Genomic DNA, 20,774 nt, shown 5'->3' on the forward strand with positions numbered 1-20,774 from the left:
GTTTAACATATTAAATAACAAATTTTAAAATTGGATTTCCATAATATATTTTATTTTAATATTCGTTTTAAACGTAAATTATATTGTAAACATGTATTTTTTAAATACGTCTTCGATAAAGTTTTTATTTAAATTATATTTTTATGAAATCATATTATACGCACACACGTTTGTATTCCAAGTAACACAAGACACACTAACAAAAGAATAGTATGCATTTTGCATGTCATTGAGGCGAGAATAAATACTTTTCACGTGTATGTAGCATTTGCTTTAGTTTTGATGTGTAACACCTAAGTTGTTTGCCAATATCAAATCTTAATAATTATAAAATACATAAAACGAATGTATACATAAACCGGTTCTCTATAGTGACGAACAACTAACTGTCATATTGCAAAAACAATTAAAGGATACGTCATTTATTTACAGGACTAGATTTACTTCAGGCGACGGCATATTGTCGACGTCGCAGTTATTTTCATAAGTACAAAACGTCTTACGGTAAAATAGTAAAATACTAATCAACATAATTATATTTCAGTAATGTAATTAAATACGTGTACGTCGTAAATACGTGATGAAGACACGTGAAGCGAGAGTTGCGGTGTGCGGGGTGCGTGGCTCAAGGCGTGTGTAATTACAGCGCAGCCTGCTGCTACCGACGCGGCGCCCGCGCCGATACCCGTGTTGCATAACGTCAGCCACACTGTTATACAAGCCTTGCACCCGTCATGTTTGTACACAATCATGACAATCACAAAATACTCTGTACGTAACTTAAACCCTTCTCAGAAGATTCTATGCGTGTTTTATTATTTAGTGCCATGACCAAGTAAAAGAAGGTACTAATGGTATGTACTGATTGCAAAGATACAAGTGACAAACAAAATTTATTTGATACAAAAAAGAAGTCAAAAAAACAAAGTATAAAAATGTTTTCTTTTCGACAATACGAAGACCGGTACAATATGTTTTTAAAAACGAAAACAAAAGATAAACAGTTAATATCAGGATATGGGTATTAAATGAAATAATGAGTAGCACATTTCCTTTATACTTAGATAGTCCACGTGATTAAAATATTAGCACACAAGAAGGCTTCGAGAACAGAGCCCATTATACAGCAAATGAATATGCATATCGCATGTCATACGCGTAGGGAAATTAGAATATAAATAGACGTCGTGAATAATCGCCAGGTGACAAGGAGTGTTGAGAAACAAAATGTCTTTCTCTCGCGAAGGCCTTCCACTCTTACACAATTGCGTTAGCAGTTTCTCTATACTACTAGGCCTGTTTCCGAACAAAGAGCACCTTCAAAATCCTTTATCTCCGAGTTATATCTATGCTTATATATAAGGCTAATATTGGCCCCATTTATTTATAATGAATTAAGAAATTACGATTAAAAAATATATTTTGTTTACGGAACAATTATCCATGGCATATGAAATTAATTCTGTATTTGTTTCATATTTGTAAATTCACACAACGTATCTAAAACGTATATTATTTGAGAAAAACGCAAAAATTGTCATTTTATTCCATTTGGGTCGTTGCTCCATAAGTACTTTAATAAAACATGAATTATGAATTTGATAAAATTGACACGGTGAATAGGGATTGAGAATATCGTATTAACACACTGCATGTATTCAGTGAATGTATGTACAAGCGTTCATTCAGCAGTCCAAATTCGATCATAATAATTGAAAATTTGATGGAGAATATTGGCACGATTCAAATATTACTATTTTCTCTCATATTCAAATGTTTTATTGATAATACTGATACCGGTAGCTATCAAACAAAACCAGTTCAGTTCTCAGTTTGTCAAACAGAGGAGAACTGAACTGTTTTGTCTTGGCCTATTTAAATATAGACTAGTTTTCGCCCAAGGCTTCGCTCGTGTTGTAGGGGTCGATCGTCAGGTATTCAGCATAAAAAGTACGTCCTATGTCCTTCCTTGGAGTTCAAACTTGCTTCATACCAAATTTTATCAAATTCGCTTCAATGGTAAAGTCGCGAAAGAGCGACAGTCAGAGATACAGACAGAAATAGTTACTTTCGCATTTATAATATTAGTAGAGATATAGGGAACTGTACGTTTGTAAAAACGCACAGTTCCCTAACAGCTTAACATTTATTTATTAATATTAATTGACAAGGCTATATTACAAAACTAAAAATAAGACTATAAATAAATATTGTGCCATATTTAAATTGTGTTTTTTATATATTTATGTACTTCTCCGATAAGTCCATGATAGTAAAACAATGTTTAATTAAAACAAATAAATAGTATCTGCACCTGACTTAAATGATCGCTCCTAAGATGGCGCTGAGTTGTGGCGGATGCACGTCACGTCGGACGCACATCCTCATTGGTCTTTAATATATTTTTTCCCCTTTTACACTTGACTTCCAATACCTATACACAGCAAATAGCACAATGAACAGACCACCGCGTAACCTCGAAACAAAGCTTATTTATTTCTCGAGATTGATTACGTAACCGAATAAATTGTGCGGTTACAGCACATCAATTTAAACCCCGGAAAATAAAATAATCAGGACAAGCCTCTTAAGATCCTATAACAACTGTTATTTGACAGTGACAACACGCGCGCAATTTTATAGGATTAAATTGAGAAATCCAATATAAGAGAAGATAGCAAAGTTCGTGTAAAACTAACTACCTTATCGTATTACTATGTAATCACTTATTTCTTCCATTATAATAGCACACTACCTCATTTATTTTTTAGCAAAATAAAAATCAAGGTACACTTAATTTATTAAATTTGTATATGGTACTCAGTACTTCATTTACAAAACTAATGAACTACAACGTGCTGTCGAATCAAATTAATATTTAAATAACATTTGAAACTTCTTGTACATGGCTGAAAAAAAAAACAATTTTATAAATATAGAATTAAATATGATATTTTTCAGTTTGAAAGATACTTATTATAATGTCCTGTGCAGATCAAATAAGTTGATAGAACGATGATAGTACTTCGTAACAATCGGGTGGATAAATGAACCAATTCTGGCCGTGACTCATTCATTCACATGAATACGTTTTACTAACCAACAAAATTTATTTACGCTAACAGCATTGAAGATCATATTGGAGTGGTGATATTCCACTAAACAAAAGCTAATATTACAAGACCTATCAAATAATGTATGATTACTGTTCTGCTGGCCAAGGTAGCTAGATTAATGAAATTTCGTTTTAATTTGTTTTGTAAAATTTATATTACGTTTCTTAATTTTTAATCTATGTGATGCTTCCACGTCTTCTACGAGATGGATCGTAGGTTTTTCACCGAGAGCAACATGGCGGAGACGGCGTTCTAAATTTGAATCTCGGACGAGTCGGCGCTCGCGTACGTAAATAAACGCACACACAAGTAATCAGTAACACTATACAAACGAGAGGAACGTGTAACACCATATAACACAAAATTTACTTAATTAATTTCAGTTAACAATGATCTGGATTATGTCATTTTAATTATACGTAATGTTAAAACGTGTACTTAGTTTAGGTTTTTTTTTGTTATAACCAGATATATATTATTGTCGTCTTTGCTGAAAATTATACATATGTGTACCTACCCACACAAACAGAAGTGGACGAAAACGCCCGAATGACGCATCGACTTCCGGCCGATGATTTTATTACGGGATCTACTGTTCCAGCGAAACTGCAGATATTTAACGTAGTTTCATTAGAATAATTTTCATAAGTCCGGGATAATTTTAGTGTATTTATTGTAAGTTATGTAATTTAAAATATTAACAGTTAATTAACACAACAAAATGTATTTTTAAAAACATTAATGTATATATTTGAGACGTATTTAAATACATATTATATTACAAATATTAAAAATGTTTTTGTGAATACAATTAATATTTATACTTTAAAGTGGCTCATTTACAAATTTTCTTTTCTTAAAATAATGTATATACCATCCACGAGCAAACAAAAGGTTACATCTACGAGCTAGTGGCGCCAGATCGCTCTCACTCGCGACAAAGGACCGATTGATTTATTTATATCTCTATATACTGCACTCTGTACTATAAATACAACTGAGTTAATATATTTGTACGTACATTATACATTTTTATAATTACTAACATCTTACCAATGTATACCTGTAGGTATTATTATATATGTAAGTTACTATTCCAAATAACGACCATATGTTTGTAGTGCAGATATAGGGAATAGTCTACTTATATATATATATATATATAATACGCATAATCAAAAATAGTTACAACTGCGTTTATATTGAGATTTGGAAGGATTGGAGAAAATAACTGTTATGTATCGAAGATACTAAAGATCGGAACTTTCGTTCTCATTGAAAACATTTGACAAGACAAATCTTTCGGACAAAATCGGTAGTCTTTAACGAATTTATTGTTTTTTTTTTTTAAACCTAGAGTGGAAAACTGGGTGATTTGTCTCGTGTTTTGATCATCGTTAAAAATTAAATATATAATAAGCAATTACAATAACAAAAAAAAAACGATTTCAAATAGTAGTCTATAAAAATAAGTTATAAATATATTTCAAGCCAATAAAAATATATTCCGTATTATTTTAATCCAATTATTTATGGTACTTTTTCTTTAAAAAAAATTAAATGGAACCAAGCTAGAAGTATATTAGCGAAAAAATATATAAAACAATTTTTCTCCTGTTTTTTTAAGTCGTTTAAAAATATATAAAAACTACACTTAAACCAAAAAATAATAATTTAAATCATGATGAAAAGAGGAAAGTTTTTAAATACATTACATCAAATTGTTGTAGTAGTTTTTACCTATTCTAATAAATGAGGTATATTTTGTAAAGCCTAACTGAAAAAAATATTCTTATATACCAGACGTTTCGAAGGTTTTAGTATATATTACTATATGAGCAGCTTCAAGTTTCCGCTTTAAGATCAATGACGTGACAAGCAAGTGAATTTCAGGTAAATTTCGTGTTGCATATATATATTTTTTAATATTCCGCAGTATTTGCGTAATTATGAATTCTATAGATGACAGTTCATAATGGAAGTAGACAGCGGTTCAAAACGTTTTCCATTTGGAAAAACTAAAACATAAAATATAATTTGATGCTAAAAATTAAATAATTTCTGTTTAAAATGAAATGCTATACGAAAGTTAATTTCCAATTGAAAAGTTCTTACCGCTATAAGCGATAACGATACAAACAACAACATTTGTTATTGCACAATTTTTTAAGCATTAGCCCATATTGTAACCTCAGAATGACATATACAATACACATATATATTAACTATGACTTAAACCAATACTTTAGATACATGAATTAATCAGCAGATATGATAATCTGACAATTAAATTGCTTCGATAGAACCAGCTGTTATAAACATGTTCAATTCACCAGTAATGTTTTATATATAAGCGTTGCAAAATAAAATATAATCTGTATCAATGAAAAATATTTTAACAATTTTGCAGCCTTCAAGTTTGTGATAATTTTGTGTTATCCGCGTATATTTGAATGCAATGCCATGCCAACCAAGACGCAGGCAGTTGATAGTAATAAATATAAATGTCAATGTGTGTAGTAAAGTAACTAGTAGCGAGCGGCAGGCGGTAGGCAACGAATACAAGGCAGTGCGAGCGGGCGCGGACTAGTCGGCCTTGCGGCTAGGTGGTCCGCCGCTCGCTGCCAGAGGTTAACAACATGTTTCTCATCTGACTTTAGAAAGTAACCAGATAACACGCTCGTCTTATCTTAAAGAAATTACGCACTCTCTTGAGCTGAAGCAACTGATATCGACCCACAAAACAAGACGCGTTTAAAGTTGCAAACTATTCGAGTAATTTTCGGAATTGGCCATATACTTTGTATTGCGTGTATAAATTTGATACGAGAGGTGCGCATTTTGTGTTTATAGTAAATAGTTTGCTACTAAAGGCATCATATCAAGTAACATAATATAAGAAGTTTACGCTTCTAAACACATCGCTTGAGGCACGAGATTAAATCGAATGCTAAATATCAAAGGTATAGGTGGCGTGGGACAAGGATGACGGAGCGTCGTGACCTGCCTTTGTGTTCTCGAGCCGAGCAGACCCGGTAATATACAGCATCCGGGTTGACAGAACGTGTTATCTACAAAACTGCCAAACAATTTCCAAAACGAATATTGCGAATAAAATACACTGTTTATAGACCGGTTTTAAGGTTATTTGGCTGCTACCGCTACTATTCTCTTAACACGTCTCAATACCGATACGCTGATATCAATCAAATAAGTAAGCGTAAGCAAATATTTGTACTCTCGTTAAATAACGAAAACCTGTCTCTCATTACTTCACTATGCATATAAGTATGAACAGAATTATTAATTCAATTTAAATTATTTTAAAATCCCATAATTTTTATTCATAATATAATTTAATGGCGAAGTGCATGACTCTATTGCTACATAAATGGCCCTTTTGGTAGGTTATATTTGGGATGGCTAAATCAAAATCCGACTCCGGCAGTTGTTAGATCATTAGCCTAATTTTAACATGCAAATTAGTATTGCTGTACTAGTACAGTAACGTTCGACCTCGAGGTCTGTTACTGTTTTATCCGAGAACATATTTCCGGAATATCGACACGGGTTGTGTTAATTCCGGAATGTTTAATCGTTCTTTTGTATGTATGAACATGTCATATATGTACAAATAATAAGATACGAAAAGATATATTCTTTTACAAAAGGATTAATTCGGATGTCTAGAGCCTCGACAGGATCGTCAGCGCCTTATGTACATTTTAAATGATGTCTAAATATAGCAGACCATTATATTAAAAAGTCTCAAACGTTGTTTAAAAAATAAGTCACATTTACAAATAGAAAGACATAGATTGACTTAAGGAAATGAATAATCACTTTTCTTGTAATATATATAAGGATAGCTATCGCTTGTAGAGATTGTAACGATATTGTGCAGCTATTAAGGTAGATTGAGTCACTGGGAATCATGTGGAGAGCTATGCCCTATAATTAGACGTTAATCAGAAAAAGGCAGAACACGGAGCATGTGTCCGGCGCCAACGGAAGCCGGTCTGGCACGAATAATTCATTGTGCATTACGCGCTACTCATTCATATGGCTTCCACTAGCCAGGTTGCGGATAGTGCGCCCATTCACAGTAAAGCAAACGCACAGGAAGTTCTAATGGTCGCGGCCACTTGTTGGGTACTACTGCACCGGATTCGCAACTTGTCAGGAACTAAACAGTTATGGCACTGTGGATCTTTGTTTTTTTTTTTTCATATTTTCAATATACACTATCGATGTCTCTATATTGCGCTTGATAGTTTAATCGAATATATAAATACACAATTAAATATGTATCGATTTAATATTATATCATACGAAAGTTAGATATTTAATAACAAACCTGGATGCAACAGGTTTAAGAGTAGAAAGACTAAGCACATTGCTTGTTGCACCGTCGAGGCTACTGTCCTGCTACGGCCGCGGACTTTGGACCCGAGTGTTTATATGCACCTCTCGTTCCCTCTTGTGAGCTAACGCTTTGGCCCGCTCGCACGTCCTGCACCACCATCATTAACCTCACCACTAGATTCGTTTCGATGTCTTTTTCTGTCTTTGATAACCTGTCTTGTACATTATTCGCACAGAATTTAGTTGAGATAGTTTAGTGTTTTCATCGTTTATGCAGCGCTGTACTTGTTATGTATACTATTGTTAAAAGTCACGATTAATATTTAAGAAATCAAACATATCAAAAGTTAAATCACCATTAAAATAATACCAGATAGGGAATGGATACGCTATTGAAAAAAATAATATATTCGGGACATATAGAACAAGTAAAACATTATTTTCCTGTTCACAAAGAGAAACAAAACACTGTTTCGCAAGGCACTGCAGCGGAGCATTTTCATCGGCTTGCATGACTGGTTTACCTTTATGCCTTTCTAAATAAGCTTAGTATTTTAGATAAACCTATCCGCTGCTATTGTAACTTTATCTTGGAGTAGCTATTAAAAAATAATAACCACACGGTGAATGTAAAAATCACAATTGCGAAAATGTGTAGGTGTAACCAATTTCAAATGCAAGATGTAAAATGTCGCTTGTAATAATTTAAATATCATTTGCGCCTTAGAGTAATAACACTTGCGCAAGATGCAATTGTTCAATATATCAAGGTCGGGTCAAGGCATGTTTTGACGTTCCTAACTCCAACTGACACAATATTTAGGACCCATACAACTACGCAACAAAAATTCACACAATCTATGTTCGAACAAAAAACAAAAATAAATTAAGGACTTTAAAATGGAGGCAAAGTCAAAACTTACAAGTATTTTGAGGTATTACATTTGTATTGTTATAATGCTGAAAAGTAAATTACTGTTTTTTTAAACCCATTTGAAAATTACTGTAATATACTAATGTAATGTAATGTACGACATTAGCAAGTCCTAATTTTGAATATTCGCGACGTTTTTAGATTATATAGTTTCGTTTTTAGAAAGATTGTTGCTTGTGTTTATGCACGAGTATTTATTTTGATTGAGTGTGTATGGTGAATACATTTTTTCGTCTCCAATATTCAATTCAACCAAAATGCAATTGCATAAAATCGTGCGAATGATTAAATTTACTTCAGTTGAGTAGATTTATAATTGGAGTCTAATATTTAATCTTAACAAATATCAGACCCTAACGCAGACAAATCCGCTTTTTTTATTGGTTTACAAAATATGTATACTAACAAAAGATTTTCAAGGTACATACATTAATATTTGATGTAGTAAACGAGTCCCTTCGAAAGCTATCGATAAACTATCGGAGATTACTGAATGATCACCGCTGGTTCTGAGAATGCGGCAAGACGCTCAAAAGGCGAGGCGGAGCCGAGAAAAAAAATCAATCCCTTTGTTACTAACAACTCAGGTGTACCAAATAAAATAAAATAAGCTCAACACGAACTGACAGTGCACTAGCAGGGAGGCGCGGAACATAATTTATCGATATAAATAATGAGGTGTGGTATACTTTATCACACACACTGTTATATTATAACTTTATTGTTATTGTTTGCATGTTGTGATTTTAGTTCACTACTTAAAAATATTATGGCTAATAAATTCGTTTTACAATATACACAAATATGGGTCCGAGATATAGAAATATAGTTGAATATTTAAAACGGCATGTAATCATTATATAAAGTTGTTATTACTTGAAAATGACACAAGACATTATAGAAATAACTTTACGTTGTACTGTAATTATTATATATCATCTTTTCAGAGTCTAAAGGTAAGATGAATGATGTCGATAATCGATAGTTGTAGACGGAGCTAAGTTCGATCTTCGTACGGACATAAAGAGCGTCCTGATGGAGAGACGATTACCGGGAGGCGGGGTACGGGGCCGGGGACGCGGCAGCACTGGTGGGGTCGATTCCAAGAAAATGAATCGAGCCTCGGAGGCAAGTTGCGGCAACATCACAGAAGGCAATCTTGTTAACTCCGCCAGGAGGTGAAAAATGGACGCATGGCGAATGCATCTCGAATGTTATACCTTCTCAATTAAAATTTAGACACCGCCCTACTTGTTTCTCACCGATTGTAAATATGCTTTTACATTTTATTTTATTTACTACTACTTAATATAACGGGTTATAATTTTCAAATAACATTAACTAGATATCGTAAAATTGAATGTGATGTTGTCAAGCATGATCTGTGGCAACGCGTCGCGTCGGTGCGGCGGGTTCGCCATGCCGAAATAACCGCATGCGTAGTGTTCAATGGGCAAGGCGCAAGAGGCGCGGGGGCGGACGTCGCGGCGCTCGCGCCAAAATTAGACGTAAACAAGACGAGGAACGAGGTGCCGCTGTCGACGACCAATCGCTTTGCTTTACTCTATGACTTTCCTTTACACAATGACTGTTTTTTACTTCACCAAATCATATTAGTCAATTTGAATATTTGCGTATACATATTTCCATATAATGTTATTATTTTTTTTTTACTTTATCACAATTGAATTATTTACCAAACTGCTGTATAAAGGTGAGATAAATTGCTAAATAAATTGATACGTATTAATATTAATAAAATAAATCGTTCAAACTTGGAATAGAAATAGACATCACAAAATTAATATCTAACATAGCACACTACATATTTATTATGCTTTATACCGAATAAGTATATTAATAAACTTCTATAATTAGGTCCAAGGGTGTCTTAGTATATTCAGTATTTTAATTTACTTTTGTCAAATAACTCTGCGAATGAGTTGTACGGATTGTACTGTTCTAGAATCAATTCAATCAATCAGTGTTCAAAGGAAGTCGCACGTACAATTTCAAAAACAAATACATATTTCATATTACTTTGCAATTACATTACACGATTTTGTTGTATTTAACACTCAGTAAGCATAAATAATAAAAAATTGTAATTTGTAACCTGAAAAAGTTATTTTTAACCAATAATGACACGTTTTAAATTAATTACCAACCGTTCGTTAAATTAGTGCTCATCTCTTTTTGTTGGTGACAAATGGGCCACCTGACAGTAAGTGGTCACCACCGCGCATAGACAATGCCACTGGAAGAAATATTAGCCACCTCAACAAAAGAACACAATAATACTAAATATTATCTTGGGCAGTAGCTTATATAATACTAAATATTATGTTGGGCAGTAGCTTATATTGACATGAATATGTAACTGTAATAAAATAGGTATTCTTTTAGCAATTACTGCCTAACAGCAGAAACACATAACATTGCGATGCGAAACACATAACAGGCACACATACTCAGTTCCCGTGGTTTTCGAAGCATTGGCGGTGTATTGAATGATCAATATTTCTTACATTGTCATTGCTGTCTATAGTCTTTGATGACTATTTACAATCAGTTGGCCTATTTGCTAGTATACCTTAATATATACTTATAATGCTATTATTATGACTAATAATGAAATTTAAAAAAGTAATTTCTATATCATGAGTATATGAAAAACACATTAAATAGAAGCTTCAAGTCTATATCTTGCATAGGTAACCAAGTAACGCTATATTGCTAGACACATATTTATACATACAATATCAATTTGGCATGCATACATTTTGGTACCGGATGATGAAACCAGCATAAATATTGCGTGTTGCATGAAACCAAAATTCTGACAACGAATTATTGATCGATATTTAGATGGCGAAATTAAGGTCGTTCACACAATAATCGTTGTTAAGAATTATATATACTATAGCGTGTCCGTATGATTGGAGCTGCTGGCTTAATTTTCCTCTCTGTCAGAGCATCAAGATTCAAGATGACAGCGTCATTTGATTTAACAATTATGCACCACTTGTGTGCACGCGTTTTTCCACTTCGCACGCAAGAAGCCTAACAATTACTTAAAATTAAACGAAAAGCGCACACATTATTTGTTTTTTGACACCAATTATTCATTTGTTATGTAAATGAAATGAATACTGTACACAATAGTTTAAATATTATTGTATATTTATCAATTTAAAAAAAATCCGTTTTGTCCACAATGTTTGAGTACTTATTCTATTTGCATTTAATGAAACTTAAACTGAATATGATGGCCCATTTTGTGTCCCTTGTTTGTATGTAAACTATTCATATTTAATATACAATTAGTTATTACAGCCATTTATCATGAAATCGAAAAAAAAAATTATGTCCCTGAAAATAGTTCTCATTTATTTTTCTGTGTTGCCATTATAATAAAACCACTTGTGGAATCAGATTCCCAACAAACCGTTACCACGTCTTTTTGTGGTTCAATATGAGTAATAGAAAGAGCTCTGTCTTCCGTTCTCAAACACTTATTATTTGAACTGAACAGCTTCGAGTGCCATTCAATAGCATTACAATTTCCTTTCCTGCACCGCAATAATACTTTGTGTCATAACCGATTGTTATTATAAAAATTTTAACGAAATATATTATTGTATGTATTCAAACATCCTTTTTCAAGATATAAGTAATTACAAATTATTGAAAAAAATAAAAATCCTTAAAACGATGCCAGTTTACGCAAACAAAGTCGCGAATAAAATCTACATAACATTTCTAGCACGAACAATCATTTCTCCTTGTATAGAGTTACAGTTTATAATTTAGTAATGTTAAATGACATCATCATGAAGATGGGTCTTCAAAGTTGAACACCAGTAGATGACGTTGGGCCTAAAGCGCCCGTCAATGTACACACTTGACCCCTTTTGATCTTACAATTAGGCATGGCGATACTCCCAGCATATCGAGATGTGGACTTGTGACTAAGCATTGATATTAAAGAATATACAATTATTATAGCGTATCACTGTAGCAACAGCAGATTCACCTGTTACGAGATAGCTTATTATATTCGTTGTTGTGTTATGTTCAATTAGTGTTGTATTAAATCAGTGTTTTATTAAAAAATGGCTAACTCTCGTTTCAAATGAAATGTTTAATTTACGTAGTATTATTAATTAATGATACTACTTCAAAATAATTGTGGGAAACGCAAAAATGTTTGACTCGAATTGTCAAGGGTTTTACGGTCTCCTTTGTGAGGTATAAACTGTAATGTAATAATTACATAATATTATTTACGTATACTTTTTCGGAATAAGTGGCCCTTGCATTTGGATATATTATATTTAATTAAATATAAAATATTGTATTAGCAATACGAGCGATATTAGCGATTACGTCATTACTTTTACGTGTAAAATGTTTTAGTCACAATTCGTTTGAATATAATGCAAGTTAAGTTTTAAGATTCTTTTTTGATGCTTTCATGTATGTAATAATTTAAAACCTATCAATTGTAGTCGAAATATATAAAAAAGATTCTTATAGATTTATAATTTATGTTTTATTTTTTATAGATTTTTTTAAACTAAGAATATACATATATAAAACGCTTTTTCTATTTCACATTTTTATTGTTTCAAATAAACAATCTAAATTAATTATATTTTCATGTTTTTTAATGCTTGTTGAAGAACATGATTCAATGATGTTTTAAGATTTACCATTCTATTCGATACCGTACTAAGAGTAATCAATCTGTCACGTTAATCCAAATTAAAAAAATTAAAAAAACGCTCATGTACGGGTTTTCCTGACTGTTAGGTTCTTTCCGATGAATATTTACAGACTTAGTGTTTTTGTTTTGGTTTTCCTGTAGTTTGCGCTAATGAATCTCTATATTATAAAAAAAAAAATAATGCCTGATTTTTGTATAGTAGGTATTATTTGTCTGTTTGATACTTCACATATGTTTAAAAAGATGTTACTAATTTTGACCCCAAAATAAAAATTGGGGCAGTAAGCTCTGAAACGTCACCAATATTCAAGTTTTTACCATCGATTAGAAGAAAATAGGCTGTGATCTGTGATAGAAAGTCATAAGGATCCTATAAGATATTCATTTATCGTCGTATAGTAAAAATAATGTAGAAAATATATATAAATAGAATATAACTTTTACATTTATATGTTATTATATTACGGCTTTGTAAACTGACTTATTTTTATTGTTTAGGTTGGCGGACGAGCAAAGGGCCACCTGATATTAACTGGTCACCGTCTCCTATAGACAATAGCACTGTAAGAAATATTTACTATTCCTTACATCGCCAATGCGCCACCAACCTTGGAAACTAATATGTTATGTCCCTTGTGCCTGTAGTTACACTGGCTCACTCACCCTTCAAACCGGAATACAACAGTACTGAGTACTGTTGTTGGGCAGTAGAAAATCTGATGAGCGTGTGGTACCTACCCAGGCGGGCTTGCACAAAGCCCTACCACCTAGTAAAAGTATATTACATACACTACGATATAGACATTATCATTAAAGCAGTGAATAAACTAAATTCGATAATTTTCTTGTTCACACTTTATCCATGTTATCCACTTCCATAACTCAGCGCCGAACCTGTCAAATGTTAAAAATTTCATAAACTCTTGTAAAGAATAAATAGTTTTAAAACAAATCGATATTATTTAACATATTCTGCGTATTCATATAATATAGATTCATATTTATTATGTTATTAGTATCAATGATACTATGCTTTACATAGAAATATATATTCAACCGGTGTGGTCTCTGAATACATCGTCTCACGATTATCGTTTGTAAGGACTCGGTTGATCGCATGTTTTATTGGAATACATTAATACCGATGACACAAGACGATGAAAAACATCTGTGTCCACAAAACTCGATGTGGTATGTAGGTATGTAATGTGGTAACAGACCAAAGAACCTCTATTCTTGAAGCGGCGGCTTAAGGAATCTGAATTCGGCAGTGAAAGAAAAGAGTATTCATCCTATTTCAAATTTATTTTTTATACAACTGCTTTACATAACACATATATATATATGACAATACTACGTAAGATGACATACGGTTTTATTTATTAACAAAGAAAAGTAAACGTGGGTTCTTTTTGGTGTTTTTGTAACTTAATTCAAATTTGTCAGCCATGATTAGTCTTACGAATTAAAATGAAAATTGAGAATTATTAGCTAAAGTACATAAATAATAGAAATATTTAAACTTGTAAATTTATATAATTTAGAAATCTGTAAATATCGATTTAAACAAGATTTATTAAGTTTTTTCTTAACTGTTTCTTAATTTTTTACATTTATAAAATTCAAATCATATTTGTATCGCAGATAAAAGCATTTTTTTTACAATTTTCGTACAGAATAATCTATGTTCATGTTCCTGGTACTTAATAGTTTCTGATTAATTCCGATAAAGACGATGTCTAGAGCCAACATCCAGTAATCAGAGCGTGGAAACTGAGTACCATGTTTTTGCTACCAATTCTGCAAATAATAATGTGTTCTCTGCCATTGAGAGAAGAACGAAATTAGCTTTGTATTTGAAGAAAATACGTCTTAATGCTACCGTACACGCAAAAGGATGCTCAGAGATTAAAAAATAATAACAAAATTGCATTTGTTGACAAATGTAGACCGACATATAAACAAATGTATACTATACTTATTTTTCTTAAACATAATTTTATATCAATTAACCGTAAGAATAAAAACATAATTCCCTGTATATGTATAAAAATTGTGTTGTTGAGATTACTAATAGTACGAATACATAAGACATGGAAAGATAAGATTAAGTAAAAAGCTTGATAATGTAATTATCACCGACGTTTTGTTTTCGAAGAAGTCTAATTGAATGAAAAGACTTATCGTTTCTTCTTGATAATATAGTTTCATTGTCAATAACTAAAGATTACGCCATATTTTAAGTTCCACGTTAGATAAGTAATAATAAAACAAATTTATTTACATCGTTTTTTAAACGCGATACGATGTTTACCTGGTGATACTTTCTTTTTATTGTATATCCTTGTTATTTATGTTTAATTATATATTATATATATACAACAAAGACGCAGGAAATTTCCTCTTATTGACTGGGGATTTACAAAAAATGAATGCGTCAGTAGCTACTTACTTATGCCAGTTATTTAGTGATCGCCTTTAGGAATTATTTAACCAACGTATTTTATAGCTAAATACAACGACAAGCTATTTGAATTTAAGACTTAGTTTATTCTGTAACTTTAAAATCTTATTGTCGACAGAGTTCCGTTAGCTACCTGTCGCGTCCAACGCTAAAGCGGGCGAGTTTCTGAGAAGGCGATAGTGTGCTGTATTTCAAACGTTATCGCTTTGAATACACTACGATAAGTTCACTTGCTGGGCATGTGACTACTTCACTGTTCTTCTGAGAAATAGTCGTGAAGTTAAAGCTAATTAGTTACCTCTTTACAATTAGCTAATACCGTCTGCGTCACAAAACCTTAAATTTCAAAAATAGGTTAATTACGCCGGATAATGAATGGTTTAGTGTTAGAACCGAGTAAAATTTAAATATAGAAACATTATCTTAATTTTACCGAAGCTTTAAACCCCTTTGATATCATTTAATTTAATTTTTTTATTTATGCTTTTGGTGACACTATTTTTGCTTTTAAAATGTTGCTTACTTAGAATAGAGTTGAATGAACTCAGATATGGTTTTTCGAAATAACTTTACCTTTGTATTCAGCAGAGGTTTCTCTGATTAACGATTCAAGGGACGACACTTTAAAAGGAAATATTGTTCGACGTCAAATAACCTTGGTTATTTTTTGAACAAATTTAACGATATGTATGGTGTTTAAAATAATAATATTTTCACAACACATAGGTATCATTATTAGTAGTATTAAATATCGAAAAATAATAAAATAATATTCAAAAAGTACGCGGAAAAAAAAACCATTTTAAATAATACTTTGAAGTTCTTGTGTATTTTTATAGGATTGAATTGTTATAAGATATATATTCAAAAGAAGCGCAGGTCAAGAGTCATCAGTAACGGTGAGGTGTTACTCGAAAGCTACCGGCCTGATAGCGCCGCGTTGGGCGTCCGCCAAGGCAATTTGCATCGCTACCCATTTCGGAACATCGCCAAGTCTAGCCGAACAAAACCACAGAGAATTACCCTCCATTCCAATAATAATTAAAGCAAACATTTCACATGCGAGACACACGCTGGCCGTTATGGAGCTTATAAAACATCGGCCCAACTTGCAATTAAGAAACGATGTGCACGTCTATTTGCTGACACGGAAGAGATGCACCACTTGCAATGGTCCATCTCGCTGTGCTTCGTGCGGGCGACGTGATCGTCGTGAGCAGAGCCAAGCGAATATGTAAATTGATGCCATACCTATATTATTAAAATTAATATTTATTAATATTGCAAGCTTCTAAAAAACAGTTACAAAATACCTAATGATATAATATAATTTTATTACAATGTGTATTTTTATATTAAAAGCTTTAATATCAGAAATGCGCCCAACTTGATTCATTAAACGAGTCATTTTAAACATGAATGGACAATAATTGTCAATATTTAATAATTCAACGACTGTTTAAAATTATAGTTAATTTTATTCGATTGTTTTTCATATAACACGTTATGTCGGTTGAGTTTATTTACGAGGTGGCAAAAGCTTTGATGTAGCATTGGCTGCTGTCCACCAACGAGACGAACGGCATGGCATCGACGGCCGACGTGAAACTACCTCTGATACCAAACAAACGAGATTATTATAGGCCTACAAACATACTGCTTATTATGTCACAATAGATTTACAGACATAATTGAGATGATTTACATCTAAGTACTGAATTAACATTTAGCAAATTCAAAACGGTTGACAAATACATTATAAACCAAACTTATGACTTGTTTATGAAATAAAATAGAAAAATTAAATAAATATCATATATTTTCAAACATCTGCATGATACTGTTCTATACATAGTCGCCTAAATATATAGTAGGATAAAAGTTCTTATGATATAAACATACGTTTAATGTAGATACTTAAACTGCAGAAGCAGAGAATACCGCCCACGTTACACGATATTATCCTAGACTACGTAAGTGAGACGTAACCTAATAATGGCAATGGCGCCAGCCTTACGGCCATTACAGATTATGGTTATAATTATTTAAAGTAACCCCGGTAATGTACGACTATGTGATATTAGCGAAATTTTCAAGTGAAGGGATTATTTAATTACGTTTGACTATATATTTTTTATATTACATGGTTTGAATGTTGTCTTAGTCCTCTTGTATTCTGATCTTATAACTAGTTATATGACAAATAAAAAATAATTGGGGAGGAAAAAAGATAGGTTATTTTGAAAATTGCATAATTAGGTATACTCATTTGTCCCGTTTTCTTCATGATTCATTTTTGTTTAGTTTATCTTTTATCACTAAGTACTCTTTGACGTTAGATATACGTTAACGATAAGATAGGATGACGACAATGTGTTTTAAGATAGAGAATATGACAATTATTAAGTTTATATTTGACAGATACAAAAATATCGGCCTTGCCCGGGGCCCCATAATTATTATGAATTTATCACATTTATTCTAATAAAGAGGCAATGACGTCATGTAAAAGGTTGATAATAATACATATTATTATAACTAATATGTAACAAAGAAATGAGTAAAAAAAATATGGGATGAATAAGCAGTTTGAAAAATGTTAACCACCATTTTAAGCAAAATATTTGCCATTTACATATAAATTATGGCTAGTAATATGTCTGTTGTTGCTTTACTTTAATAAAAAACAAAGGTATATTGCAATGCGATATATGAATACAATTGATGTAAATACGCAATATTTAAATATTACTGATGTAATCTTTTCATGTATAAAAAGTAATTTAACTTCAAATAACGGCAGTAAAGTTCGTGTTAGTCAAAGGGGATTTAATACTTTTAATTATTTAATTTATTTCCTGTTGTAACGTGTCAATATAGTGCTCTGTTAATTATTTGGTATAGATATATGAAATAAGCATCAAAAGGACGAACTTGGCGTCTAATAGATAGCGTTGAAGACTTACGTCTTCTCAGATGTCTGAGAAATTAAATAAAATAACGGGTTCTTGTCATGAGATATTCTCATGATTAGTTTACGCAGACCTGAAATGATAACATTAGCAATATTTAACCAAATATAGACTTATAATATATTACTTATTATTATTATTACTTATTAGTATAACTCAACCGAATTTATATATTGTTTACGATGTTGCATACAATTTTTCTTTTACAAGTTTTAGAACGTAAGCACTAAATATAATACTTACTATATTACATTAGTTTATTCAAGTAATATAGAGAAAATAACCTAGACTGCGTATTTCATCAAATACACCTAAGTATATAAATCGTTAATTCCAGTGGTACAGGATAAATCGGTTTGCCTCAGGAAACCCTAGTAGTGCTTGCCCTAAGTGGATGTTGTATTGTGTGGAATTAGTATAATATACATTATTATAAATATAATTAATATACAATTGAAATACAATTAGATTTAACTTATTAGTTAACAGTTACGAGAATAATGATAATGTTAATCTATTAAATTAACTGGACAATAGGTATTAATGGACTACTGAAATTATCACATCAAAAATGACTTCAATTTCAAAATATTATTTAGGAAATACAATTTTCTTTCAATCGAAAGTGATACCTAAATAGCATATGAAAAAAATCTAAGTCAAACAGTAAAGGCATAAATGTACGTCACAACTCCATACTAGATTTCATATTATAAAACTACTCTAGTTAATCAGATTTATTCAGAAATACTGAAATTATTTTTGAAATTGCACAATTATTTGTAGACAAAGGCGACTATAACATTACGTATTATGCATAATTATACCTTCGGCGACGGTAAACATTGGTTTATATAAAAATACCTGGATCTCATTGTAATAGTATATAATAATGCTATATAGGCCATTATGGTTCTTGAGTTATATGAATTCGTATTAATTAGTTAATTATTGTCACCTGTTTAACTATTACCTAAAATTTGAGCCACAATGCAGCTGCTATGCGATTATATTACTTAACTAGGACATTATGATAAAAATAACAAAATGAGTTTAAAACAAACTTACTTGAGATAGTATATCTGTCCTTCTGGAGTGCGGGCTTGTTCCCAACCAGCTGGTAAAGGACCCAGATCATCCGGGATATGTGTTCCGACATCGTAAGACCTTTGCTTAGCATGTTGGTGTGGTAGTGGTGGTTGTTGATTTTGTTGTCCTGCTGCGTACGTCTGTTGCAAGCTTGCTGGTGAAGAATGTGCTCGAGAGTGAGAAACAGGAGCAGCACCAGTAGCAGACGACGATCCAAATGCCGAATCAGCCGAGTTTTCTCGTGAGTGAGACACAGATGGCGACTTGGAACCGGTCGACGGCGGGTTAAAGAACGACTTTGGAAGCTGTCGCATACGCAGAGGCACCTGTAGCGGTCGTTTAGAATCGGGTTTGAGCACTGTATCGAATAAAGACTGCAAGACCGAATCAGAATCCTGGTCTACGCGGAGGACCAGGTTCGATTTCTGTTCACCGTCCGAGTTGAGAGCCATGTTTGTGTCGGAACGAATAAATCTCGAAACCGACCTGGCCCACCGCTATGACACAACACTAGCACGCGACGGGTTGGCGCGACGCCACCCGACGTATTCGTAGTATAGCGCTCGTTGCGCGACTGACGCAGACGCATGCCCCGCCCGCACCGCCCGGCTCCCTGCCTGCCCACGCGCACCCGCGCAACACCCGCTACACCCGCGCAGACCGGTCTTCGAGAACGATGCCCCTCAACCCGCTTAGCTCACCTACCTCACCTACCTATCCTTCACTTGCATTTACACCGTCACTAAAGCTCAATAAAAAAAACAACTTGTTGAAAGTTTTGTAATTTCTTTCATACACCTGTAAGTACTTACTTACCTGTATAGTTTTAAGATCGATTTAAGTAGATGCCTCGACAATTTATCATTTATTATTAAAAAAAAGTAATTAATGTATAATCTTTACTATGTATAATCTAATATTTTCGAATATTTTCTTACTGAAGGATAAATAATTGCATCTAGAAACATTTACTTTACATAGACATAATATTCGGTAGGTAATACTTAGACATTTTATATACCTACATATCATATTTTATCTATAGCTAAGAACTATTATATTCGTACTAAAAATATACATTTTTACATTATTATTTGAAAAGAAA

At 32.5% G+C, this 20,774-nt stretch overlaps 1 protein-coding gene across 7 annotated transcripts in view; it reads right to left on the bottom strand.

Moving 5' to 3' along the window:
* Positions 1-20,258, bottom strand: part of LOC113394691 (transcriptional coactivator yorkie) — a 31,026-nt gene extending 10,768 nt beyond the window's left edge. For 6 of the 7 annotated variants that reach the window (XM_064215619.1, XM_064215616.1, XM_064215607.1 and 3 more), the window contains exon 1: positions 19,649-20,257. In XM_064215619.1, the coding sequence (XP_064071689.1) occupies positions 19,649-20,121 (473 nt within the window). In that variant the 5' untranslated portion in view covers positions 20,122-20,257. Of the gene's footprint in view, positions 1-19,648 lie in introns of all 7 variants that reach the window. The other variant, XM_064215618.1, reaches the window with a different exon arrangement.
* Between the last annotated feature and the right edge of the window lie 516 nt (positions 20,259-20,774).

The sequence above is a fragment of the Vanessa tameamea genome, chromosome 2, assembly GCF_037043105.1.
Source record: "Vanessa tameamea isolate UH-Manoa-2023 chromosome 2, ilVanTame1 primary haplotype, whole genome shotgun sequence".
Taxonomy (NCBI): domain Eukaryota; kingdom Metazoa; phylum Arthropoda; class Insecta; order Lepidoptera; family Nymphalidae; genus Vanessa; species Vanessa tameamea.